This window comes from Schistocerca gregaria, chromosome 2 (genome assembly GCF_023897955.1).
Source record: "Schistocerca gregaria isolate iqSchGreg1 chromosome 2, iqSchGreg1.2, whole genome shotgun sequence".
Classification (NCBI taxonomy): domain Eukaryota; kingdom Metazoa; phylum Arthropoda; class Insecta; order Orthoptera; family Acrididae; genus Schistocerca; species Schistocerca gregaria.
Window position 1 is genome coordinate 251616385 of NC_064921.1, and position 27717 is coordinate 251644101.

The 27717-nt window shown below is 38.8% G+C and overlaps 1 protein-coding gene across 1 annotated transcript in view; it reads left to right on the forward strand.

Annotated features, from left to right (window-relative positions):
* LOC126336796 (2-oxoglutarate and iron-dependent oxygenase JMJD4) overlaps positions 1-27717 on the forward strand; it is an 89531-nt gene that overhangs the window by 53050 nt on the left and 8764 nt on the right. The window contains exon 4 of the mRNA XM_050000823.1: positions 13032-13299. Within this exon, the coding sequence (XP_049856780.1) occupies positions 13032-13299 (268 nt within the window). The remainder of the gene's footprint in view (positions 1-13031; positions 13300-27717) is intronic.

Genomic DNA, 27717 nt, shown 5'->3' on the forward strand with positions numbered 1-27717 from the left:
ACACACACCTGTCCACTTTCATCTCCAGGTGCAAAGGCATCATTACTGAGGTGACAGTGCCCATGTGTATGTGAGTTGTGTGGGTGTGAATATGTGTGTGGCTTTTCTACATCTGAAGAAAGACTATGTCTGATAGTTTAGTCTGCTTTTGATTATATCTGTCTATAGCTCATTGACTCCTCTATGTGGTGAGCAGCAATCTATCCTATTTCATATTGTCATTATACCATCCTGGACTTTTCATTAATGATTCAGCTTTGTTATACATTGCCAACCATTATATGTCCAATTTGTTGAGTTTTTGCCAGCCAATGCTTTGAAATGATCATTTTATGTTAATTAAACTTCTACTTTTTTGAATACTACAATGAACATAAAAGGAATATAGAATCTCTCTTACGTTCAGTTACAACATCCTGAATACTTCAGTTACAATGTCCTGAATACTTCAAAAAGCACTGTGAAAATGAATAATTGCAGCTGCAATCTTGTTTGGATCATAGAATGCAGGCAGCTTCTTAGTTGCTTTCAGTTTAGGTTCTTGAGGTATCACTTTGTCTTTCATATCATGGCCCTCTTGGAAACGGCTATGCAACAGGCTTTCCTAGCTTTTAAATTCTCAACCAAGAAACCTGTGAGAGTTCTGTTTAACTGTTCATGTTCTGTTTCAAATTTTCCACAGCTGAGGATGAGGGATGCTGACATCATTTCCAACAATCTTTATATATAATTTCAAACCTTTACAAAACTTTTTCTTGCTGGTATCCATCACAAAATTATCAAAGGAAAAACATTTATTGCACACTACATTTTTGCTGTTTGTCCAGTATAGCTTCAGAATCCAGCATGACTTATAATTTATTACTTCTTTACTTCTAACTCTGTTCGTAAAACATTTTGCGGACAGTATACACATATACCACTGGATGGACATGTAGAATTATATCATTACATGACACACAGTTAAGGAGATATGACATCATAAACAGTGAGATGCATGAAAAACTAGGTTTTGCTTAAAACAGAGTGCAAATTACCCAGACTATTCTCGTCCAGTCTTTCACAATGAGAGCACTAAGCGACTTCCAACAATTTTTAAACATAATTTCAAACTTTTACTCTTGTATATATTTAACATCAAATATTTAACACGTTAACTCATTTGTAAAGTAATCAGATGTCTGAAGCTGTTTTACACTTGGGAGTTCAATTCCTTAAAGAACTGAGGGTTTCCTGGTTGTTCGGTATTGTATTGACTGTATTGTATTAATGATTAACACATTTGTCAACATACTTACATATAAATTCAGGCAGTCCTTTACACTATAAGAACACTTTCCAAACAAAGAGTATCACTTGGAGTCTTGTGTTTTGTTTTTGTCTTTGATTACTTGTCGAAGTTTCTTGCATATTTTTTTTATTTAGTACAATCTTATGATCAGTAATATCAAAAGCCTTATAAAAATCTAAAATGATGTCTATGACATACTGATCTTTGTCAAGAGCATCAAGTACCACTTTTGTGAATTGTTGAAGGTACTGGCAAAATGCTATCAGTCTACAAAGGAGCCTGCTTAAAAATCACTTATGCTTCCCAAGTTAAAATACTGCTCAAGTGTGTGGACCCTGTTCCAAATACAACTAACAGGGAATACTGAACGTATACAAAGAATGTAAACATGAATGGTAACATGTTTGTGTGCCTCACCAGAAGAGTACTACAGAAATGTTGTAAAACCTGAACTGGTAGGATCATTAAAAGAAATTATCATGCAAAAGCCTACTTATAAAATTTCTAAAAAGTGAAAGCTCTAGAGATATTCTTCACCTCCTTATGTATCACTTCCGTAGGGACTGCAAAGATAGTATTAAACTAATTACAGCATCCACAGAGGCATTTAAGCAGTCATTCTAACCAAACGCCATAAGTGATTGAAATGGTGGGAAGAAACACTAACATGCACTACTATGCTAGGTACCATCTACCATGTATGTTACAGTGGTTTGCAGAGTATGTATACAAAGGTGGATCTCACATTATTACTCAACAACTCCTGTCCTCCATAATAATCATCATTTTATAGCATTCACATTATCAAGCAGAATTTTGTGGAACAACTTCACAGTAATACTTGTTTTTGTTCAGTAACATCAGTTTTAAGCCTTTTTTCACAACAATGTTGTGTGCTTTTTAAGAGATATGAAAATAACATACAACTTCAGTGAAATATGTAATTTATTTGAGAATTTGCCTGTGATTTGCACAACACTTTGTTGTGGCATGTGCTGCTCCAGAGGAATGATCCATATCCCTACATCTTGTTATTGGCAAAAATATATCTAAAAACAAAGATGATGTGACTTACCAAACGAAAGCACTGGCATGTTGATAGACACACAAACAAACACAAGCATACACACAAAATTCAAACTTTCGCAACCAACGGTTGTCTGTGTATGTGCAGATGGATATGTGTGTGTGTGCGAGTGTATACCTGTCCTTTTTTCCCCCTAAGGTAAGTCTTTCCGCTCCCGGGATTGGAATGACTCCTTACCCTTTCCCTTAAAACCCACATCCTTTCGTCTTTCCCTCTCTTTCCCTCTTTCCTGATGAAGCAACCGTTGGTTGCGAAAGCTTGAATTTTGTGTGCATGTTTGTGTTTGTTTGTGTGTCTATTGACATGCCAGTGCTTTCGTTTGGTAAGTCATATCATCTGTGTTTTTAGATATATTTTTCCCACATGGAATGTTCCCTCTCCTACAGTACCTGGCAGTTCTCATATTGTGAAAGGTCTGTAATTTTAATGTTTGTGTATAAATGTAATTTTGTCTGTATGTGGATGTGTGTTTGTATACCACAGAAACCAGGAAGGACTTCTGCGATAGAAGTAGATGAATATGGAAAGAGGGAAAAAGTAGATAGGTTCTCTGATGAGAAATAAGAAAGGAAATAAATAGAAATTGTTGCTAAGATTGAAGAAGAGAAAGAAGATAGCCCAAAAGACAGAAAACCCTTCCCACCCTCTTCCCCAGGTTCCCTACCTCGCAGGTACTTGAGTGAGATGCCAGAGGAGGTTTGGTGTTAAATTGTCTCCTATAGAACGAACATTCCCACTTTCATCCCTGAGGTCCCTGAAGGAAATCTTAGCAACTCTATGAAAACAGAAAATGATGAAGAATCAGGCACACTTGTTTGTGAGGGTTGTTTGAAAGGTGTGATGTGTGTTTTTTAATCAGTCATAATTTATGTGTTCATGTAAATCATGCTTTTATCTACAATACCCACCCATTTCAAACTTAATACAAACCCTCCCATTTATATCACATCTCACAAAAGGTATCAAATATTCTATACAAAATAGAAAATCTATATACTACGAAATATTAGTTGTTCAGCTAGTCACACAATATTATATTTTCTCCAAACATTATATTCCATTGAGTTCACTTTATCGAAATATCACTTTTTATCTGTGATTCTCTAGGATTGTTTTTTATTTGACTGTCATATCTGGTTTTCTAATATATAAGATTATAAGATAGTTTAAGATTTTAGGAACAGATGACAGAATAGTTTAGGAATTGCAAGGAATTCAGTGCAGGAAACTATTTTGGAAGAAACACCAAAACAACTTGGGATCTGACAGTCATCACTCCACCTGTTAACTCAGAATGTTAACGTCCCTCGGGGCTGTACAACTATACATCCTTTACATTGTACTTTCCCTTTTCTGATCTAGTTACAGGATCCACTAAAAATAATGTCTTGGGATGTATTACATTTTGTACTCGGTATGGTCCTTCATATTTTTGGAAAAACTTTTGTGTCTCTTTCTTCAGGGCAGAGCTTTGAAGACATTGTTTGACCAGAAATAGGTCATAGACCTTGTACTGGGCTTGAACAGCTTTTCCATTATGTTTACTCACTCTTTGTTGTGTCTTTTCAACTAAATTCTGTAAACTATTTCCAGGTTCATTTCGTAATTCACACTCGGTTGTTCAGGCCAACTAAAATATCTAATGAGAGGTTCTCCTACAACGGGTTTGCCTATTACTTCTAAAGGTGTCAACCCAGTCAATAAATGTGGTGATTCATTTAGAATAAGTTCAAAGTCTTCAATTTTCGTTGCCCATAATGTATGTTTTTTATGGCAGTAGGTACAGCATAGTTTTCCAATTTCCTTCATTGCTCATTCACACGGATTTGAGTATGTGTTATAGTTGGATATTAACACTTGACAAATACCTTCCCACACTAGAAATTCTTTAAATTCATTGCTCACAAATTGCGGACCATTATCCATAAGAATTCGTTTTGGTTTACCTACTTCTAGACGGTGTTGTTGTAAACAGGATATAACTGTCTGTGTATTTGCTTTTTTGATGGGATATAGCTTAACATATTTTGACCAACTCTCTATGATGACCAAAATGTATGACACTCCTCCCTTTGCTTTTGGAACTGGTCCAAAAAAATCTGCTGCTGTGAGATCGTGTAAGACTTAGGAATAATTAGATAAATTTTGTATTTCACATGAGCATATTCTCTTTCATTTTCTGACAGATTTCACAAGTTCTAATCAAAGATTCTACTTTATGCCCTAGGTTCTTAAAATAATAAAACTTATTCATATGGGTTATACACTTTTCGATTCCAAAGTGTCCATATTCTGTATGAACATACCACACAAGCACATCTTCCAATACCTTCGGAAAGCATAAGTGCCTATGTTGTGATATTGCGCTGTCTCTCCAAAACAAATGGTGACCTATAACTTTCCATTTTCGTACTTTATTAGGAGGTAAGGAATTTCGGTTCTACATAGAAAACATTTCTGTAAAATAGGGATTACGATGGATATTTTCTGTTATTCTTTGAGCCATCTCCTATACCCTGATGTTCGGATTTTCTACTGACATAAAATTAATTGCAAAAATAATGCCGGGTCCTTTCATACATTTTCATTCTTTCATTCCTATGGGTAACCTAGACAAAACATCCGGTACAATATTCTCGGAACCTTTTACATATTGTATTCTAATGTATTCCTGTAGGAAAAGTATCCATGGCATTAATCTACTATGGAACAATCGACTACTCATTGTAAAGGATAGAGCTTGATGATCTATATAAACATGGATTTATGACCCCCATATCAGTGTTTGAAATTTTTGGATACTCCACACAATTGCCTACAATTCTTTTTCAGTAGCCATGTAATTTAATTCATGCTTATTTAGACTATGGCTAGCAAAAGCTATGGTTTGGTGTTCTACATCTACATCTATCTACATCTACATGGATACTCTGCAAATCACATTTAAGTGCCTGGCAGAGGGTTCATCAAACCACCTTCGCAATTCTCTATTATTCCAATCTTGTATAGCGCGTGAAAAGAATGAACACTTGTATCTTTCCATAAAGATACATTATTTAGATCCCACTCTTCTTGGAAAAGTTCTGCAGCAATACCATAATCAGATGCATCTGTTGAAATTTTAAATGGTTCGCTCATAACTGGATGATGTAATATGGATGATTCGACAAGTGCTCTTTTGAAGTTTTCAAACACATCTTTTGCCTCTTGATCCCAAATCCATGGTACTCCCTTCCTTAGTCAACGTAAAATTTTTGGGTCATTCAGCTCTTGGCCTCATATATACGGCCAATAATATCCTGCCATTCCTATAAATCCCTTCAACTGCCTTACATTTCTAGGGTGTGAACATTCTTTAACAGCTTTGATGCAATCAGAGTCCAGTCTAATTCCCTGCACTCCTACAATATGACCTAAAAACTTCAGCTCTTGCCGAGCAAAGTTTCACCATGATACCTATTGGTAAATTTGAGCTTCATAAGAATAAAATTCACACTTTGCACATAAACATTTAACTTCCTGTAAGTTACTCATATCAAATCACGTTAGAAACAAATTCATGACGATGTAAATAAAACAGAAAGAAACTTCCACATGGGAAAAATATATTAAAAACAAAGATTCCAAGACTTACCAAGCGGGAAAGCGCCGGCAGACAGGCACATGAACAAAACACATACACAGAATTACGAGCTTTCGCAACTGGCAGTTGCTTCGTCAGGAAAGAGGGAGGGAGAGGGAAAAATGAAAGGATGTGGGTTTTAAGGGAGAGGGTAAGGAGTCATTCCAATCCCGGGAGCGGAAAGACTTCCCTTAGGGAAAAAAAAGGACAGGTGTACATTCGCACACACACACACACACACACACACATATCCATCCGCACATACACAGACACAAGCAGACATATTTAAAGGCAAAGAGTTAAGGGCAGAGATGTCAGTCGAGGCGGAAGTACAGAGGCAAAGAAGTTGTTGAAAGACAGTTGAGGTATGAGCGGCGGCAACTTGAAATTAGCGGAGGTTGAGGCCTGGCGGATATCGAGAAGAGAGGATATACTGAAGGGCGAGTTCCCATCTCCGGAGTTCGGATAGGTTGGTGTTGGTGGGAAGTATCCAGATAACTCGGACGGTGTAACACTGTGCCAAGATGTGCTGGCCGTGCATCAAGGCATGTTTAGCCACAGGGTGATCCTCATTACCAACAAACACTGTCTGCCTGTGTCCATTCATGCGAATGGACAGTTTGTTGCTGGTCATTCCCACATAGAAAGCATCACAGTGCAGGCAGGTCAGTTGGTAAATCACGTGGGTGCTTTCACATGTAGCTCTCCCTTTGATCGTGTACACCTTCCGGGTTACAGGACTGGAGTAGGTGGTGGTGGGAGGGTGCATAGGACAGGTTTTACACCGGGGGCGGTTGCAAGGGTAGGAGCCAGAGGGTAAGGGAGGTGGTTTGGGGATTTCATAGGGATGAACCAAGAGGTTACGAAGGTTAGGTGGACGGCGGAAAGACACTCTTGGTGGAGTGGGGAGGATTTCATGAAGGATGGATCTCATTTCGGGGCAGGATTTTAGGAAGTCGTATCCCTGCTGGAGAGCCACATTCAAGGTCTGATCCAGTCCCGGGAAGTATTCTGTTACAAGTGGGGCACTTTTGGGGTTCTTCTGTGAGAGGTTCTGGGTTTGAGGGGATGAGGAAGTGGCTCTGGTTATCTGCTTCTGTACCAGGTTGGGAGGGTAGTTGCGGGATGCGAAAGCTGTTTTCAGGTTGTTGGTGTAATGGTCGAGGGATTCAGGACTGGAGCAGATTCGTTTGCCACGAAGGCCTAGGCTGTAGGGAAGGGACCGTTTGATATGGAATGGGTGGCAGCTGTCATAATGGAGGTACTGTTGCTTGTTGGTGGGTTTGATGTGTCCATTCGCATGAATGGACACAGGCAGACAGTGTTTGTTGGTAATGAGGATCACCCTGTGGCTAAACATGCCTTGATGCACGGCCAGCACATCTTGGCACAGTGTTACACCGTCCGAGTTATCTGGATACTTCCCACCAACACCAACCTATCCGAACTCCGGAGATGGGAACTCGCCCTTCAGTATATCCTCTCTTCTCGATATCCGTCAGGCCTCAACCTCCGCTAATTTCAAGTTGCCGCCGCTCATACCTCAACTGTCTTTCAACAACTTCTTTGCCTCTGTACTTCCGCCTCGACTGACATCTCTGCCCTTAACTCTTTGTCTTTAAATATGTCTGCTTGTGTCTGTGTATGTGCGGATGGATATGTGTGTGTGTGTGTGTGTGCGAGTGTACACCTGTCCTTTTTTTCCCCTAAGGGAAGTCTTTCCGCTCCCGGGATTGGAATGACTCCTTACCCTCTCCCTTAAAACCCACATCCTTTCATTTTTCCCTCTCCCTCCCTCTTTCCTGACGAAGCAACTGCCAGTTGCGAAAGCTCGTAATTCTGTGTGTGTGTTTTGTTCATGTGCCTGTCTGCCGGCGCTTTCCCGCTTGGTAAGTCTTGGAATCTTTGTTTTTAATATAGAAACAAATTCAAGTCCATTTAAAAAAGAGTTGGCTTAACAGCCATGTCTCTACTATAAATGTATTGTAAAATATATGTCTTGCTTCCGGCATGTCCAAGGTAAGAGTTTTTTCACAATTCAGAATCTCAGTTGTTCTTTTGTCACTAACAGCAGTCACAATTATAAACAGCACAGAAGTTCCTCGGTTCTTCCATGTGCTTTCACAATGACTTCCATGGATCACCTGACAGGTACCTGTCGGTGCCGTTCAACTGCCGCATCAACATTTTGCTCATGACTGATTTCACATCTGTATACACAGACAGGTGACGTGCAGTACATAGGGTTTCTTTCGCCCACTCACCGCTAAAACATTGTGCGTTTGAGACGGTGGAAGGCTGAGTGGTTCTAGAATTTACGCAGAAATTCTCGAAACACTACAGTGGGTGGTTGTAAGAATATGCTTAAGAATAATTTCCTTTATCTGAAGCTCAGGGAAAATTGGTGATGTGTAGTAGGTTTCAAACTGGTCCTAAGCAGTATAGCAAGCACTCAGGTCCCTGAGTCATGATGCAATGGGGCACGGGCATTGTTGCAGGAAAGTTTTACTCATCTGAGATCCCAGACCAAAAGACGGGGGCAGTGGGGAGGTGACCGCTTCTGAGCACTAGGAATGCTTAATCCATGCAGCCCTTGAAACAGTTGCCGTAGTACGGAGTCAACCTGGTTCCTCTAATTGCCCCCCCCCCCCCCCACCCTCCCTCTTGATTTGTTTGTAGGTTTGGCCCTCCAACAATGTGAAGTAGTTTGTGTATGTGTGTGTGTGTGTGTGTGTGTGTGTGTGTGTGTGAGAGAGAGAGAGAGAGAGAGAGAGAGAGAGAGTGCTCTGAATGATGATGTGGAAGTGTTGATCTACCAGCACTGAGATGCATTCAGCAGTGAAATCCTACTACAATTGGGCAGCTGGGATAGTTGTTTTTGTATATTTTTAGAAGTAAGTTGAAGGTTGGATTGTGTAGGTCAGATGGGTTCAAGAACTCTACTGAAGTAGTTGTGAGAGGAAGAAGGGTTTTAGGATTATCTATAGCTCAGTCTGGAAGGAAGGAATTGGGTTACCAGGAACAGTTTTTGTACATTGAGGTGTCCACAAGATAATGAAGTCTCTCTGCCACATTCTCCTTTGTCCAACTACCTCAGTGGAGCAGCCTTTATCCAAAGGGATGATACTGACAGAGAAGCGCCTGTCATCAAATTATGGATGACTTAGGACTTACGTTAAGTGAAGTTTTTTAGGCTTTGATACAGTTTTTTTCAGGAAGAATTGGCAGGCAATGTTTAAAGTGAGGAATTTATGGACTGGGTACTTTTGGAGAAGAGGAGGGAGGTCTCTTTGGGATTTGGATTGGAATTCTTCATGGCAGGGTTTGATGCTCTGGCAGTGGGTTGGAACTGGCCAGTGAAATGGCGTTTCCAATTGAGGGTACAAATAAATGGGATGATGCCCTTGTCCAAGGCAGTGGGATTGAATCTGGCTGGGAAATTAAATGTTGTGCCTTGTGAAATAATGGGCTTCCTTGTATTGGAGAGCAGTCTGGACGAGAGGTTTAGGACTGAATTGGGGCAGGGATTGTAAGGTGCTGGAGCTGTGATTGGCCTTTGGCCTGATAGTATATTACCCAATTATAAGATGACCATGAATATAAGATGACACAAGAAATTCATTGAGAAAAATTTATTTTTTAATGTATTCTGACTAATTAAAATCATGAACTTTCTCCGCCTAAACAGTTAACATACACCTACTCATTTTTTGAATGACAAATCTGGGAAAAAAACCTCTTCTTACAATCAGGTAGATATTGTATATGCTAGGATTGGGAGGTTAAATATGGCGATCAAAATCCACTAGTTGGATAGGAGTGGGAGTTGTTGTGGATAGTGGATATGAAAGGGACACCACTTTTAAAGTATTTTAGTAACAGGGTGCATCCACAGTTGGTGTTATGTGTTTTGTTCCAGTTTATGGATGGCTTCAAAAAGAATTACACTGAGGGAGCAAGAAGATCCAGGTGCTGGATGGTCGAGGATTCTGAACAGACAGCAGTTGGGAATGGTGGTTGGCAAAAGCATTGTCTAGATAAAGGACTAGGTGGATAAAAGCAGTTTGGACTTAGGGATGGATATGAATAAAATCTTCCTTTTTAAACTGATTTGGAAACAATATTTACTAGAACTATCCAAGTGCTCTATAGTGAGATTTTTCCACACAATTTTTCTGATACAAGACAGCTGAAACCTTACTGTTCACCACTGCAGTGTGTTAATCAGAAAATAATTGTTGTGGACATTTTTGTGCAGTTATTCACACTGCAGAGCCCGTTATCACTTTCTAACTGTAAATTGCAATTGCAATGTCAAGTGAAGTTTCAGTTTCTAGACTGATGAAGTACCGACATTCTGTTGGTTTTTATTCTTCAGCCTCTGCTCCACATAGACCATCTCAACAGGTTAACCACTTCTGTAGTTGGACCATCTGGCTTATACAAGATGAGACAGCTAAAACCAGACATGCTAAATATATCGCGAATGATTGAGTTTGTTGAGGTGTAGGTGTTACCGAGGTCAAAGGGACAATGTGGCAAATTTTCTGGCGTACACAAACAATTTTTAATGTTTGTAGCTGTCAGATTATACGCCAACTTTTTAAAAATAGAACTGTATATTTTTCTGTTATGCTGGAAAGGGCGTTCAAAGCAGACATCAGTGACTCATGTGTGGAGCTGGTATATCATACAGTTGCTTCCACAATTGGTCCTCAGTGTTAACCTCACTGTTGAGCACCCTTAAACTCCTTCCTTCTATAGTTGGCACTGCCTTTGATGGGATAGGATATGCCTGTAATGGAAATGGAGTAGGATGCGCTGGGTCGGTGCATTGGACAGATCTTGCACCTTAATTTTCTACTGGTATTTGATGTTGTTGTCAAGGTGTGGTATGGGGATGGACTAGGATATGTTGTAGACTGTGTGGGCTGTGGACTACCATTTTTGGAGGGGTGGGTAGGATTTTGTACATATTGGTCCTTATTTCCAGGCAAGGTAGTAGGGATTATACTGTTGAACCTTAAGAATGCAGTTTTGTTGTTTTTCAGTGTTAATCAAAACTTTTTTTAAGACTTGAAGTCTGATTTCATCAGTGTCTCATGCAATTTGCACCATTTGTTATTAAGTCAATTGTAGTATCTATAAATTAATTGTAAAAGTCACTGGAATGTGCTCACACAAGATCACTGGGAGTGTCTTTTATAATTTGAATTGTTCTAGTATGATATCTTGGTTGACTCAAACTAGACTGAGAAGTGTTGTTGGTGTTGTGCCATAGAGCCTGTCAAAATAAAGACGTCAGAAAACCTACAACTGGAATGGAGATTCGAACATAATCAAGATTTGGGTTCAGACACTCAATTTATTAAGATCTCATAGCGTGCCTGCTCCATCTGAGTTGAAAAAAATTGAGAAAATATGTGTTCATGGAATAACAGTGCAGTCTCCAAAATCACAAATTAGCATTAAATGGCATTGCAGAGCCAGGTTTCTAACTCTGCTGTAAATAGCAATGCGGCACCAACAGTACTTCGCAGTCTGGTTGATATCCAGGCGGCGAGTGTGCTTAATACCGTAGTCCACGGCACCTGAAGAAGATGATTGGTTTGCTCATCAAAATTTCATGTAGAAAAATGCAATCAAAAAGTTGGGTTAACACCTGGCACACTGTGAGGAGGAAGGGGGGAATAGGCTATTTTCAACATTCCATTAGGTACTTCAGTCACAACAACCACTGAATACACATGCAGAATGCTGTAGAATATGAGGTGATCCTCTTTGTTCTCAAGATGCAAATGTGATTCAATACCCTAAAGCTGCCCCTTTCAATAAAGTGTGAGTGAAAGTGGGTTTGCACTCAGCCCACAACGCCAAATCAGAAGCCAGTCTGCAGCAGGTAGGGAGAGGGTAGACAGGGCTAAGGAATAAAGTACGCTGATGTTAGAGATGGACAACAATGAATTTATTGTTAAAGGCTGCTGATATGTTGGTTGGAGATGAATTTCAGTAGTTGACTTATTAATGGAAATCAGGATATATTAATTTCAAAAGACAGTTACTAGTGAGAAATGACAATGTAATTCAGTACCTAAAGACAGTCATCTTCTTTATAATTTTCTTACGAAGTGAAGTGTGTGACAGTTATTTACTGAAGCATTATACTCTATAAAACTGAGGCAGTTTTAAAATTAATAGTGCTATAAAGGCACATTTGATTAATGTTTGATGATTTAATTATTTTCACATTAAATAGAGAACTGCAAAAAAGTAATGAATGTTCATATTTCAAAGGTTTATGAATATGTTTATCACAAAATACACAACATCATCAGTGAGACAGAAAGATACAGATGTGTGAGACAAGTAATAGTACGATATTGGATAAACAGTAGATAGTAAAGAAAATAGGAAAAAAACAAAACAGTAACTGTATTTGTGACTTAAATAAATTTGTACCTTGATAAATTCATCATCAGTTATTCCAAGTCTGTGAGGTTGTCCACATGCACTGAGGAGAGTCAAAACTAATAGCTGACAGCACAGTATATTATATTGTTTTAGTGGTACAGGAACTTGAAACAATACTGTTTGTATCTGTTCTTAAAATAATCAGTATTTGATATACTCTTTGCCTTTAAATATGTCTGCTTGTGTCTGTGTATGTGCGGATGGATATGTGTGTGTGTGTGTGTGTGTGTGTGTGTGTGTGTGTGTGTGTGTGCGCGAGTGTACACCTGTCCTTTTTTCCCCCTAAGGGAAGTCTTTCCGCTCCCGGGATTGGAATGACTCCTTACCCTCTCCCTTAAAACCCACATCCTTTCGTCTTTCCCTCTCCTTCCCTCTTTCCTGAAGAAGCAACCATCGGTTGCGAAAGCTAGTAATTCTGTGTGTGTGTTTGTGTGTTTTGTTCATTGTGCCTGTCTGCCGGCGCTTTCCCGCTTGGTAAGTCTTGGAATCTTTGTTTTTAATATATTTTTCCCATGTGGAAGTTTCTTTCTATATTAATGGGCAATATTTTTCTTTTGTAGGACTCCATTTCATGCTGATGTATTCACATCATTTAGTTGGTCTGTAAATATTTGCGGTCAGAAGAGATGGTTGCTGTTTCCTCCAGGACAGGAAAGTTTTTTAAGAAATAAGTTTGGGAACTTACCATATGACTGTACAAGTGAAGAACTTAAAAATGAAGATTTGTTTCCAGAATATAAAAAATTAAATCCTCCATATGAAATATTACAGCAAGCCGGTGAAGCAGTATTTGTTCCTTCTGGCTGGCATCATCAAGTTTGGAACATGGTGTGTAATCCAGACATCTAATATGCAGAAATTTTATACCTAAACTGTAAATAGAAACATAAAACTTGAAGTTTGCCTCTTTATAAAAGAACCTCTTATTTCTTTGTGTACAAGTGGGACCACATGTGTCAGATAAATTTACTTTGGCATTCTACATTCTAATATTTTTGTGTCTTTTCACTGTTACCTTTAATTTATTTATACAAAGACCTGTTACCTTTTATTGATTTATACAAAAACTTTTGAGCGTCATGATAGGTTGTATATATATATATATATAGAGGGAAACATTCCACGTGGGAAAAATATATCTATAAACAAAGTTGATGTGACTTACCAAACAAAAGCACTGGCAGGTCGATAGGTACACAAACAAACACAAACATACACACAAAATTCAAGCTTTCGCAACCCACGGTTGCTTCTTCAGCAAAGAGAGAAGGAGAGGGAAAGACGAAAGGATGTGGGTTTTAAGGGAGAGGGTAAGGAGTCATTCCAATCCCGGGAGCAGAAAGACTTACCTTAAGAGGAAAAAAGGACAGGTATACACTCGTACACACACACATATCCATCTGCACATACACAGACACAAGCATACATTTGTAAAGGCAAAGAGTTTGGGCAGAGATGTCAGTCGAGGCGGAAGTACACAGGCAAAGATGTTGTTGAAAGACAGGTGAGGTATGAGCGGCGGCAACTTGAAATTAGCAGAGGTTGAGGCCTGGTGGATAATGAGAAGAGAGGATATACTGAAGGGCAGGTTCCCATCTCCGGAGTTCTGACAGGTTAGTGTTAGTGGGAAGTATCCAGATAACCCGGACGGTGTAACACTGTGCCAAGATGTGCTAGCCGTGCACCAAGGCATGTTTAGCCACCGGATGATCCTCAATACCAACAAACACTGTCTGCCTGTGTCCATTCATGCAAATGGACAGTTTGTTGCTGGTCATTCCACATAGAAAGCTTCACAGTGTAGGCATGTCAGTTGGTAATTCATGTGGGTGCTTTCACACTTGACTCTTCCTTGGATTGTGTACACCTTCCGGGTTATAGGACTGGAGTAGGTGGTGGTGGAAGGGTGCATGGGACAGGTTTTACACTGGGGGCGGTTACAAGGGTAGGAGCCAGAGGGTAGGGAAGGTGGTTTGGGGATTTCATAGGTATGAACTAAGAGGTTATGAAGATTAGGTGGACGGCGGAAAGACACTCTTGGTGAAGTGGGGAGGATTTCGTGAAGGATGGATCTCATTTCAGGGCAGGGTTTGAGGAAGTCGTATCCCTGCTGGAGAGCCACATTCAGAATCTGATCCAGTCCCGGAAAGCATCCTGTCACAAGTGGGGCAATTTTGTGGTTCTTCTGTGGGAGGTTCTGGGTTTGAGGGGATGAGGAAGTGGCTCTGGTTATTTGCTTCTGTACCAGGTCGGGAGGGTAGTTGCGGGATGCGAAAGCTGTTTCCAGGTTGTTGGTGTAATGGTTCAGGGATTCCTGACTGGAGCAGATTCGTTTGCCACGAAGACCTAGGCTGTAGGGAAGGGACCGTTTGATGTGGAATGGGTGGCAGCTGTCATAATGGAGGTACTGTTGCTTGTTGGTGGGTTTGATGTGGACGGACGAGTGAAGCTGGCCATTGGACAGATGGAGGTCAACGTCAAGGAAAGTGGCATGGGATTTGGAGTAGGACCAGGTGAATCTGATGGAACCAAAGGAGTTGAGGTTGGAGAGAAAATTCTGGAGTTCTTCTTAGCTGTGAGTCCAGATCATGAAGATGTCATCAATAAATCTGTACCAAACTTTGGATTGGCAGGCCTGGGTAACCAAGAAGGCTTCCTCTAAGCGACCCATGAATAGGTTGGCGTACGAGGGGGCCATCCTTGTACCCATGGCTGTTCCCTTTAATTGTTGGTATGTCTGGCCTTCAAAAGTGAAGAAGTTGTGGGTCAGGATGAAGCTGGCTAAGGTAATGAGGAAAGAGGTTTTAGGTAGGGTGGCAGGTGATCGGCGTGAAAGGAAGTGCTCGATCGCAGCGAGGCCCGTCTCTATCCTGTGCAAGCTTCTTCATTTCTGAATAACTACTGCAACCTACATCCTTCTGAACCTGCTTAGTGTATTCATCTCTTGGTCTCCCTCTATGATTTTTACCTTTCATGTCTGCCTCCAGTATGAAATTTGTGATCCCGTGATGCCTCAGAACATGTCCCACCAACTGATCCCTTCTCATAGTCAAGTTGTGCCACAAATTCATATTCTCCCTGATTCTATTCGGTATCTCCTCATTAGTTACTTGATCTGCCCATCTAATCTTCAGCATTCTTCTGCAGCCCCACTTTTCAAAAGCTTCTATTCTCTTCTTGTCTACACTGTTTATCGTCTATGTTTCACTTCTGTACATGACTACACTCCACACAAATACTTTCAGAAAAGACTTCCTGCCACTTAAATCTATACTTGATGTTAACAAATTTCTCTTCTTCAGAAATGCTTTCCTTGCCATTGCCAGTCTACATTTTATATCCTCTCTACTTTGACCAGCATCAGTTATTTTGCTCCCTGAATAGCAAAACTCATTTACTATTTTAAGTGTCTCATTTCCTAATCTAATACCCTCACCATCACATGATTTGATTTGACTATATTCCATTATCACCGTTTTGCTTTTGTTTATGTTCATCTTATATCCTCATTTTCAAGACACTGTCCATTCCACTCAACTGCTCTTCCAGGTCTTTTGCTGTCTCTGACAGAATTACAATGTGCCATTTAATTAATGGTTCTCCTCCTTTTGGCATATACAGCGTGTACATTAGAAAATTGCATTGCTTCCTGTAGGAAGTAGAAATTAAAACCCATGGGGAGAAAATAATAACTTTGATGTTTGCTGATGACATTCTGATAGTCACAGCTCAGATCCTTGAATAATCCCAAGCTTGGCTGAATAACAACTTTAGAGCACACATGTTAGAGAATACTGAGATCCTGGAGCAAGTTGCATGCTGACCATGACTTAACTCCAAGAAGCGTAATCACGATACTACATGTTTCACTCGTATATAGAAGTGCGCTAGAATATTATGTGATTTTGTTTATTTGACTATTGTTTTAAATTTCCCTATGTCAAATTATTACTTTTTAAACAGATGTAATAATTACTGTCAGACTTTGTTAATTAAGTTACTGATATGAGCAGTAGCTACTAAAATATACAGAGCCAAGTTATACTTACACTGTGGAAATTATTAACTTTTAGGTATGGTATCCATACTGATTATTAGAATGTGTGTATTAAAAATTATGCAGTTCTTAATTATGGCAATTATGTATTTGGTATTGCTATCATTAGGTTCAGAAAATTTAGAACAGCAATAATATGTTGATGTATGTTAACATATTCCAGAAATTTATAGTGGTTTGGTCACAGTATGAGTGGAAAGTTTGGGGTGGTTGAATCTGTGGTTAATTATATCTCCTGAATTAAATAGGTTTGTGATAAAACAAACACACCATTGAAATGAGCAAAAATTGGTCTACAGTTTAGAGATGAGCTACTTTTCTGAATCCTTTTATCGGCCCTTTTTAAGGGTGCTGTCTAGATCAAAAACTTTGAATTTAAATAACTTTTGAAATACATTATTTCCAGCAAAACTAATTAATACAAAACATTCAAAACAGTGAATTGTGTAACCTGAGTAAATAGTTTCACAATGGAAATTAATTTTTGCCCAGATAATGGATTCTGTCATCAAAATTTTTGCGAAGAATGACAGCAAGAGAAGGAAAAAAACTAGTACAGCCCCTGGCTATTAAAATTAGGAGCATAAAAGACGAAGTAGGATGGTGGGGGCCAAATCAGCTTTATCACCCCCCACCCCCACCCCATGGAATTATAGAGGTGAATATTATGAAATAAAAACCTAGATAATTCCATGGTAAAAAAAAATTACCTTTATACCATGTGAAGTCAATATTTTGAATATTATATCTCAAATTTCAGTGAAACATCACTGGAGACATTGGACTTTGCTCATCTACAAAATTTAATGTCTTTATTTGTGACATATTATCAGTATTCAGCAAAATTAAAATTTAAAAGAATTACAAAATTCAAATTTCCCAGTCTGAGCCGGCGGCAGCAGTATTGACTCATGATCACATGAAACAAAAACAAAATAAATCATAATCAGTTTCTTATTTAAAAAATAAAAAGCCATTACAGTCACAAAATTAATCTTACACATACCAATACAAGCACAAATATGTACATAAACCTTTTATTAGCCTCCCCCCCCTCCCAAAATAATAATCGTATAAACTGTCGGATGGTTTGGAAGCTGTCCCTATTTTACCCTCAGGACTCAAATGTTCCTTTAATGCAAATCTTAGTCTCCAATCATCCTCTTCTCAGTGTCCGTGAACTCAGTTTTGTGTCATATATTTTGTAAACGTTTGTAACTGAGGCCCTCTTTCTTTGCCTGTCTCCACATTTTATTTGTACCCTCAAATTATCAGTTATTATTATCCTTCGCAAAGAAGAAAAAAGTTATTCACCTACTTTTCAGTGTCCATACACAAAATATTAACATTTTCACAACATCACTTGATAGTTTCATGTAGAATATCCATACCTACCACTACACAATCACTAGACAATATTCTTTTATCAAAATTTATTATTCTAACATTTGAATGGTATCAGTTCAAGGAGGTTTGGTAGAATACTGCTACAAGAGAAGCACAATGCCTTGTTTTTTTTAATGGATGGAAAGACAAAGCTGTGGTAATGCTGAAGAGGGTTAGCATAAGTCCCCTCTCATCAACCAAGAAGAAAGAAAGGATAGATTCAATGATAGGGTAAAAGAGTAAGTAATAAAACGGCAGGGTTTTGAAAAATAACTGAGGAACATGCAACGGCAACCACCCACCAATATAATTTATCATGCCAATTGGCAGTAATGGACGGTTGTGGTTGTGCCTCAACAGTAGCACAAGAAACCGTCCCTAAACTCCTAACAGATGATATCAAAATTTATTTAAATTCACTCATAATGCAAAATAGTTATCAGTAATGTACAGGGTGTTACAAAAAAGTACGGCCAAACATTCAGGAAACATTCCTCACACACAAATAAAGAAAAGATGTTATGTGGACATGTGTCCGGAAACGCTTAATTTCCATGTTAGAGCTCATTTTAGTTTCTTCAGTATGTACTGTACTTCCTCGATTCACCGCCAGTTGGCCCAATTGAAGGAAGGTAATGTTGACTTCGGTGCTTGTGTTGACAGGTGACTCATTGCTCAACAGTACTAGCATCAAGCACATTAGTACGTAGCATCAACAGGTTAGTGTTCATCACGAACGTGGTTTTGCAGTCAGTGCAATGTTTACAAATGCAGAGTTGGCAGATGTCCATTTGATGTATGGATTAGCACGGGGCAATAGCCATGGCATGGTACGTTTGTATCGAGACAGATTTCCAGAACGAAGGTGTCCCGACAGGAAGACGCTCGAAGCAATTGATCGGCGTCTTAGGGAGCACGGAACATTCCAGCCTATGACTCGTGACTGGGGAAGACCTAGAATGACGAGTACACCTGCAATGGACGAGGCAATTCTTCGTGCAATTGACAATAACCCTAATGTCAGCGTCAGAGAAGTTGCTGCTGTACCAGGTTACATTGACCACGCCACTGTATGGAGAGTGCTACGGGAGAACCAGTTGTTTCCGTACCATGTACAGCATGTACAGGCACTATCAGCAGCTGATTGGCCTCCATGGGTACACTTCTGCGAATGGTTCATCCAACAATGTGTCAATCCTCATTTCAGTGCAAATGTTCTCTTTATGGAAGAGGCTTCATTCAAACGTGATCAAATTGTAAATTTTCACAATCAACATGTGTGGGCTGACGAGAATCCGCACGCAATTGTGCAATCACGTCATCAACATGGATTATCTGTGAACGTTTGGGCAGGCATTGTTGGTGATGTCTTGATTGGGCCCCATGTTTTTCCACCTATGCTCAATGGAGCATGTTATCATGATTTCATACAGGATACTCTAGCTGTGCTGCTAGAATACGTGCCTTTACAAGTACGACACAACATGTGGTTCATGCACGATGGAGCTCCTGCACATTTCAGTGGCCTCCACGCTCTCCTCACCACAACCCTCTTGACTTTCATTTATGGGGGCATTTGAAAGCTCTTGTCTACGCAACCACAGTACCAAATGTAGAGATTCTTCGTACTTGTATTGTGGACGGCTGTGATACAATACGCCATTCTCCAGGGCTTCATCTGCACACAGTGCATCGGGGATTCCATGCGACAGAGGGTGGATGCATGTATCCTCACTAACGGAGGACAATTTGAACATTTTCTGTAACAAAGTGTTTGAAGTCACGCTGGTACGTTCTGGTGCTGTGTGTTTCCATTCCATGATTAATGTGATTTGAAGAGAAGTAGTAAAATGAGCTCTAACATGGAAAGTAAACATTTCTGGACACATGTCCACATAACATATTTTCTTTCTTTGTGTGTGAGGAATGTTTCCTGAAAGTTTGGCCGTACCTTTTTGTAACACCCTGTATAAGTAAACAGAATCAATACAAAGCATGACAATAATAATACCAAAGTAAGATAATTCTTTCATTTAAGAAAATAGAAGATACTTTTATATAAAATACACGGTATTCAGTTTGTTGGTAGAGGTGATATATAGTGACTTTTTATTAGTCAAAGTAAACCTATTAATTTTTTTTTCTATTTTTGAGCAAAATTTTTGTAAATACAAACATTGAAGTTCATCATAACTTATGATAAACATGCCTAAGAATATACTAAGTATGTTCTTTTGTGTGTGTGTGTGTGTGTGTGTGTGTGTGTGTGTGTGTGTGCGCGTGCGTGTGTGTGGAGAGAGAGAGAGAGAGAGAGAGAGAGAGAGAGAGAGAGAGATGTATTGATTTGTGTGGGTTTTATGTTATAAATCTTGCCTCCACTGATGAGGCTTTTAAATAGTAAATACACATAATAATAATAATAATAATAACAATAATAATAATAATTGAAATAATTTTTGTGAACCAGCCTCTACCATGCAGAATTTTAAAAATAGCATGACATATTCAAAGAAAGTCTGGGTGATACAGCATTTTACTATTAACGAATTGATCTTTTAATTTTTGAAAAGTTTCCATACATTCATCTGTCCAATTCCAAACTACATTTTTCTTTAATAAATTCCCTAAATGCGGGTGACTAAATGACTGATCACATACAAACTTATAGTAGAAACCAAACTAGCTCAGCATGGTTTTCAGTTCGTTTTTATTCCTATGAGATGGAAAATCTTGTATAACCTTTAATTTCTTGGGGTATGGATGGATTCCCGTTTCATTTATTATATGTCCCATGCAATTTCCTTTTTAACCAGCTCTGATTTGGATACATTTAATTTTGTGGTCCCCTTTTTGAATAGCCATAAAACTTCATCTATTAAGCTACAATGCTCAAACCAGCCTGAATTTGCAATAAGTATGTCATCTACCTCAACATTTATTCTATTTAGTAATTCATTACACATCAACTGATCCATAGGCTTGACGAATATATTAACTTATATGTTCAGTACAAAAGTCACCACACAATGATTATAACACTTACTGCCATTTAGGAAAGCAGTGCAAGTCGTGATTCCTTAGCCAACAAATATTCCATTACCCATAATTGACGTCAAAATAAGTTAAAAATTTTGGACAATGGAATTTTTGTAGAATTTCATGTATATTAGCAGGCCTATCATTATCTCTTAACACAATTTCATTTAGTCTTCTAGCCTTCAGTACTAATCTCACATCCCCACTCTTTTTGCCAACTACTACTGAAGGGTTTTTGTATCTGCTGTCAGATCCTTCTATAATTCCCCATGAAATCATTGTTTCTGTTTCCTTTTTAACTGTCTCTTTTCTTGAAAATGGTATTGCATAAGGTTTCTTAAAAAAAAAAAAAAAGGGTTTGTGATCTTTAAATTTTAATTTACACTCAAAGTTTTTTTTCTAATTCAGATTTTTCAGAGAATACGTAATTATTTTGCATTAATATTTTAGCTAAATAATCCTTTCGTTCTACCGTTAAACCATCAATATGTTCTACTTTTTCCCTGATAAGTTCAATAGTCTTCTCTTCCTCTCTTATTATTTTCATTATCCACAGCAAGAAACCTTAGAAGAAAATCTCCTTCTACATGTTTCACATTATCCACTTCCCCAGAAAATTAATTTAATTGTATTACCACTATAATCAAAAGAAAATTTTACAGCAGCAAAATCAATTTTGACATTCCATCTGCACAAAAACCCACACAAAAAGTACATATTACTTTTCGTCGGCCATTTCTGTGGTTAACATTACCTCTTCGTTAATGTTCTTTGACATTTTTCCAGTCGCACCAATAATACAAATTTCAGAAACCATCATGGCAACCACTCCCCATTGTTTTTTTTATAGAACCAAAAAGTGCTCAAGATATTCTGTTTAATTCACTCCCCCTGTCGAAAAGGCACTTAACTACTACTACCTACAAAGCTGTTACCCAGGATCCCATTCCCTCCATCCAGACTGAGCTGCAGAAAATCCTAAAAATCCAAGGTCCCTCACAAGGCCTCACAACGGCTTCCGTAGACTTACTCACTCCACCTGAGCCACGTACCCCTACCTTCTACCTATTACCCAAAATCCACAAAGAGAACCATCCTGGTCATCCCATTGTAGCAGGCTTCAAAGCCCCAACAGAATGTATCTCAGCTCTGGTAGACCAACACCTCCAACCTATCACCCACAGACTCCCATCCTACATCAAGGACACAAACCACTTCCTAGAACGCCTCAAATCCATTCCCACTCCTCTCCCACTTGAAACCTTTCTTGTCACCATAGATGCTGCATCCCTTTACACAAACATCCCACACACCCATAGTCTCTCTGCTCTTGAGCACTACCTCTCCCAATGCCCACCTGAAGATCTTCCAAAAACCTCATTCCCTATCACACTTACCAACTTCATCCTCACTCATAATTACTTCACTTTTGAAGGCCAGACCTACAAACAAATCAGGGGAACTGCCATGGGAACCAGGATGGGTCCGTCCTATGCCAACCTCTTCATGGGCCGCATGGAGGAGGCTTTCCTGAAGACCCAACAGCTGCTTCCCTTGGCTGGTACAGGTTTATAGATGACATCTTTGTGGTCTGGACTCATGGTGAAGAAACACTCCTTAATTTCCTCCATAACCTCAACTCCTTTTCGAATCTGAATTTCACCTGGTCCTTCTCCAAAACCCAAGCCACCTTCCTGGATGTTGACCTTCATCTTGTTGAAGCTCACATCCACACCTCTGTCCATATCAAACCCACAAACAAACAACAGTACCTTCACTTTGATAGCTGCCATCCATTCCACATCAAACGCTCCCTTCCCTACAGCCTAGGTATTCGTGGCAAACGTATCTGCTCCAGTGACGAATCCCTCAACAATTACACCAATAACCTGACCAGTGCTTTTCTCTCCCGCAACTATCCTGCAGACCTTGCCCACAAACAGATCTCACAAGCAATACATTCCTCCCCGTCCAACAACAATATCCCTACCCTCAGACCACAGAGAAGCATCCCCCTTGTCACCCAATATTATCCTGGCCTCGAATACATCAATAAATTACTCCGCCAGGGTTATGACTTTCTCAAGTCAACCCCTGAAATGAGATCATCCCTTGACAAAATTCTCCCCACACCACCCAGAGTTGCCTTTCGTCATCCCCCTAACCTCCGTAACATCCTTGTTAAACCCTACAATATTTCCAGACTACTTTCTCTACCCAGCGGTTCCTACCCCTGTAACCGACCCCGCTGCAAAACCTGCCCCATGCATCCCCCCACAACCACCTACTCCAGCCCCGCTACTGGCAAAACATACACAATTCAAGGCAGGGCCACATGTGAAACTACACATGTCATTTATCAGCTGACATGCCTGCACTGCACAGCCTTTTACATTGGTATGACAACAACTAAACTGGCTGAGCACATGAACGGACACAGACGATCTGTCCGCCTAGGAGATGTCCAATACCCAGTAGCGGAGCATGCCCTCCAGCATAATTCTAGGGACCTAGGAACCTGCTACACCGTATGTACCATTTGGCTTCTCCCACCCAACACCAGTCCCTCTGAACTGCGGAGATGGGAACTTGCACTCCAGCACATCCTTTCATCCCGACATCCCCCTAGACTGAACCTACGTTAAACAACCTCACTCCCATTTACTTTTCAGTCTTCTCCTCTTTCCCTTTCCTCTTTAGCCATTCATGCATCTTTTCATCCTACATCTTTATACTATATACCTCTTTACTTCTGTATGCATCTTCTTTGGTTTGAAGCTGGCACAGCACCTACAGTAGAATATCTTTGGCTTCCCTCTGACAACCGTGCCTCCATCCTTGCTATCCTCCCTGTTTTCCTTTCCGTGTTGCTTCATAACCTGGATTGTGAGTAACTAAATCCACTTTCCCTTCTTCCCTTTCTTTCCCCTCTCTCCTCCCTGATGAAGGAACATTTATTCCGAAAGCTAGGAACTTAAATTTTCTGTTGTTTTTTGTGTTTCTATCGGCTGTACTGAGCTGAGGTAAGTACTGGCCAGCCCCTCTATCTCTTTGTTAGTAATTGTTTAACTACTACTTCTTCTACCTTGGGCATAACCAAAGGATTACATATTTCGTTGTTATTCTCTGAAATTTCTGGTTCATACACCAAGCCTATTTATTTTTCTTCTAGAAAAACTGTCACCTGGATGACCAAAGTTGTTTTCAGCTGAAGTCAAGTGGCACATAGCAGGATCCTTCTGACTATTTACTACATCTGTACTCCTTTCTTCATTAAATCCCAATTTTTCAGACTTACTCTCTCTTTACTAATTAAATTACTTTAATTTCATAATAAACAAATTCAATTGCTTATTCCTCATCATCACTACTTTACGATTCATCATTCACTCATCTTCTGAACTGCTACTGGTATCACTATCATTATCATTCAACATTTGGTAACCACTTGATCATTTTCTTCATTATTATTAGACCACAAAGCCAGACACTTCAAAAGTTGATGTTCCTTGTATGGACTTACCTTCTGGTATCTCCTCTTGATTGCCATTGTTTTCAATTTGTAATAGTGGAACAGTATTTTCATTTTCAACTTAACCTGTTAGATAGGGTTGATATTGTGCTTTTTTTAGTTCCACAACTTTTTGGTACATAACCAGTGTTATATTTGAAATTCTATTGCTCTTTGCAACCCTTTGCCCAAGTTTGAGCCTCAACTGGTGCAAATCTTAGTTTCCCTGACCCTGATTTGTATGACCATTTCTCTTTCCATTCCAGTTACCTGAATTTCTATCTCTGTCCTTACTTCTTCTGTTGCTGTTACTTCTCCAGTTATCCCAGTGATTATTTTGGTCATCTGATATACTGATCCTATTCATTTGCTAATAATTGCTACTCACATTTTCCCTTGATGAAGTGGGTTCACATTCCCCAAAATTAGTTTAGCTTTTTCTACTCTTCCCATATCAGTTAAAAAATCATTTAAATTTTCTCTAAGGGCAGATAAGAGTAATTCTCTCACTCTTTGGAGCAATTTGTTTTCTAACCCCAAGATAAATGATTCACTACCCAAATCCTGATCAATATATTTCAGTTTGTTTATTTCAACTGACTAAACAGTTTTATTGTGCCTCTCTTGTGGTCATATTTGTCTCTACCCCAAAGATGTTCTGTTGTTCTAGTTTGGACCAGTATTCTTTTAGGAAGACCTTTCTGAATTCTTCCCAAGAACCACATTCACTTGCTACATCTGCTGCCCAGCCATAAGTATCCCCTTTCATAAAAATATTTACAAAAGATATTTTTTCTCTTTCACTCCACCCCTTGGGTAAATCACCAAATTTTCAAATAAAATCCATTTGGTGTACATTGCCACAAGGTTCAAAATTGTTACAATTCTTACAAATAATGAAAGATGAAACATCTGACACAGAGTAATTGTTTCAACCTACACTGTGGTTCACCTTATTTTTACTTTCGGTAGATTTTGAATTCATGATTTCATTAACCCCCAACAGACTGTCCTTAATTATAGAAATACATTTATTTTCTGCTTTACTTTCCAAATTTGGAATTGAATTTTTCCCTGTTTTGTCTCTTGTAACTGTGCTTTCAAATCATCTTTATTTTTGTCACCATAAGTTTTGTTATCCTCATGAACTTCCTGATAGTTAGCATTTACTGCTTCTAACCCATCCCTGCATATTTTTACATTTTCCTAACTAGCTTTACAATGATTGGTTACTTTCTCCAATTTAGAATCTGTTTCTATATAAGCCTCATTCAACTGGTTCTCACAATAACTTTGTACTTCAGCAATTCTTTGGTCAAATTTTGTTAAATTTTCATTTACACCCCCCAGCTCTTTCTTTATATTGCCAATATCCCAGTTTATTTCACCCATGTTTGAATATTTTCTCCTTTTAGTTTATTTATTTTTGTGTTTAAATTGCTAAGCAAAGCTATTACCATTGCCATGCTGTTATCCATACCACCATTTTGTTCTGTTTTAACTTTAAAACAGTTGGTCACTGACAAGCTCTTGTTTGACATTACAGTGATGTATCAGTTCATAACTACTTTCAGCACATACCTTTTTCCCATTAGTGGGTGAAGCCCTTGTCATTTGAACTTCTTTCATTATCTACCTCAGTATCATTTAAAATTTCAATATTAATGAGAAAATTAGGTACAACCATTGCACTATTATCCCGATTCCTTTACATCAACAGTTTTCTTACCACTAATGCTCTTCTCCATATCATTTTTATAGAGTTAAATCACATGCTGAATTAAACAGTGGTATTTTAATACATCTACCTGATGAGTTCAGCAATGTTACCTCCAGAACTATTTGGTACTACCTGGTAACATCTGCTTTGCCACCTGCTACAGCATGCCAAACATGGGATTGGTCCAGTTTTCAAGATGCCTGCCCTTTCATCTGCTCCAGTATTCAGCATACCCTCTCCTATAGATTGTTCCGGTTATTCATAATTCCAATGATTTTCTTCTGTTGTTCTGCCGCACTGTCCAGCTCCAGTTATCTTTCAAAATAGTCAGTTCGTTCCAAAAACTTTTTACCAGTCACTGTACCTTTCACTCAGTCATGTTCTTGTTCTTTACATAAGTGTACACTCTGGTAAAAGTCACTTGAATGTTTCATAAGTTCCCACCTAAAGTGCTTTACCAAAGTTTCCTTGCACAATAAGTTGTTAATGTAGACTTCTAAGGACACCACATACATCCATGCCCGAGGCACGATTCGAACCAGCAACCGTAGCAGTCGCGCAGTTCCAGACTGAAGCGCCTAGAACCGCTCGGCCACTGCGGCCAGCCAATTTTTTGGGAAAAATTTTGTACTGAGAAAAGTATGTTTCAAGTTTATAAATAAAGAGTGAAATCAGATACTACAGGATTTGAAAATAAACTGTACAATTCAATTTTTGCTATAGATTAGCATTTCTAACAGTTTTTAAAAATCATTTATAAATAATTTGAATTTATGTCTTCAACAAAAGGAATGCAATAGTTCTGATATGTTTGCTGCAAATGGATTCCAGTGTAACATACATTGTTTAAATAGAAACTAAATAAGAATAATCGTTTTTATTTCTCAAGTTATACTATGCATTGAAACAAGAATACAAGGAACTAAAATTTTCAAGATTAACTTCCATTATTGATGAAGCCTCCAAATGTTTCATAGTCATTTTAAAGGTTTTTAATCTCTTGAACTGGATGCCATTTTCTTTGATAATGCAATGAAGATTAGTCTTGAAAGCATTTGGAAAATTGACCTTCAAGAAGACATGTGGAATTTAAAAAAATCCAATCAGACTCTTCAGAACTGTAAGAAAAGCTGAAATTTTGTAAGTCGCGCTATAAAATCATTACCCGTAACTTGATGACTTCAGTCTTAAAATAAAATCATCTTATGGACCAACATATATATATGTGAAAGTACATTAAACCTGTTCAGCATGCAGTAGTGAACAGTGAATTATTGGTACATCAACTTTGCTTCACTACAACACAAACTGAAGTCGATACGTAGAAATTGTCAAGACCAAGTCAAATAAATCTAGCCTATATATTTAAGTATCCCATTGATGTAAGTAAACCTTGCCACATATAATGAAATGAAAATCAAAGTTTTAATAATTTGTGTATTGATACATTTAGATATAGGGCTCATGATTCACAATAATCAACAGTTGGCCTTTCAATTGGCTGGTGTGGCAGTGACAAGGCCATGCCAGCAGTGC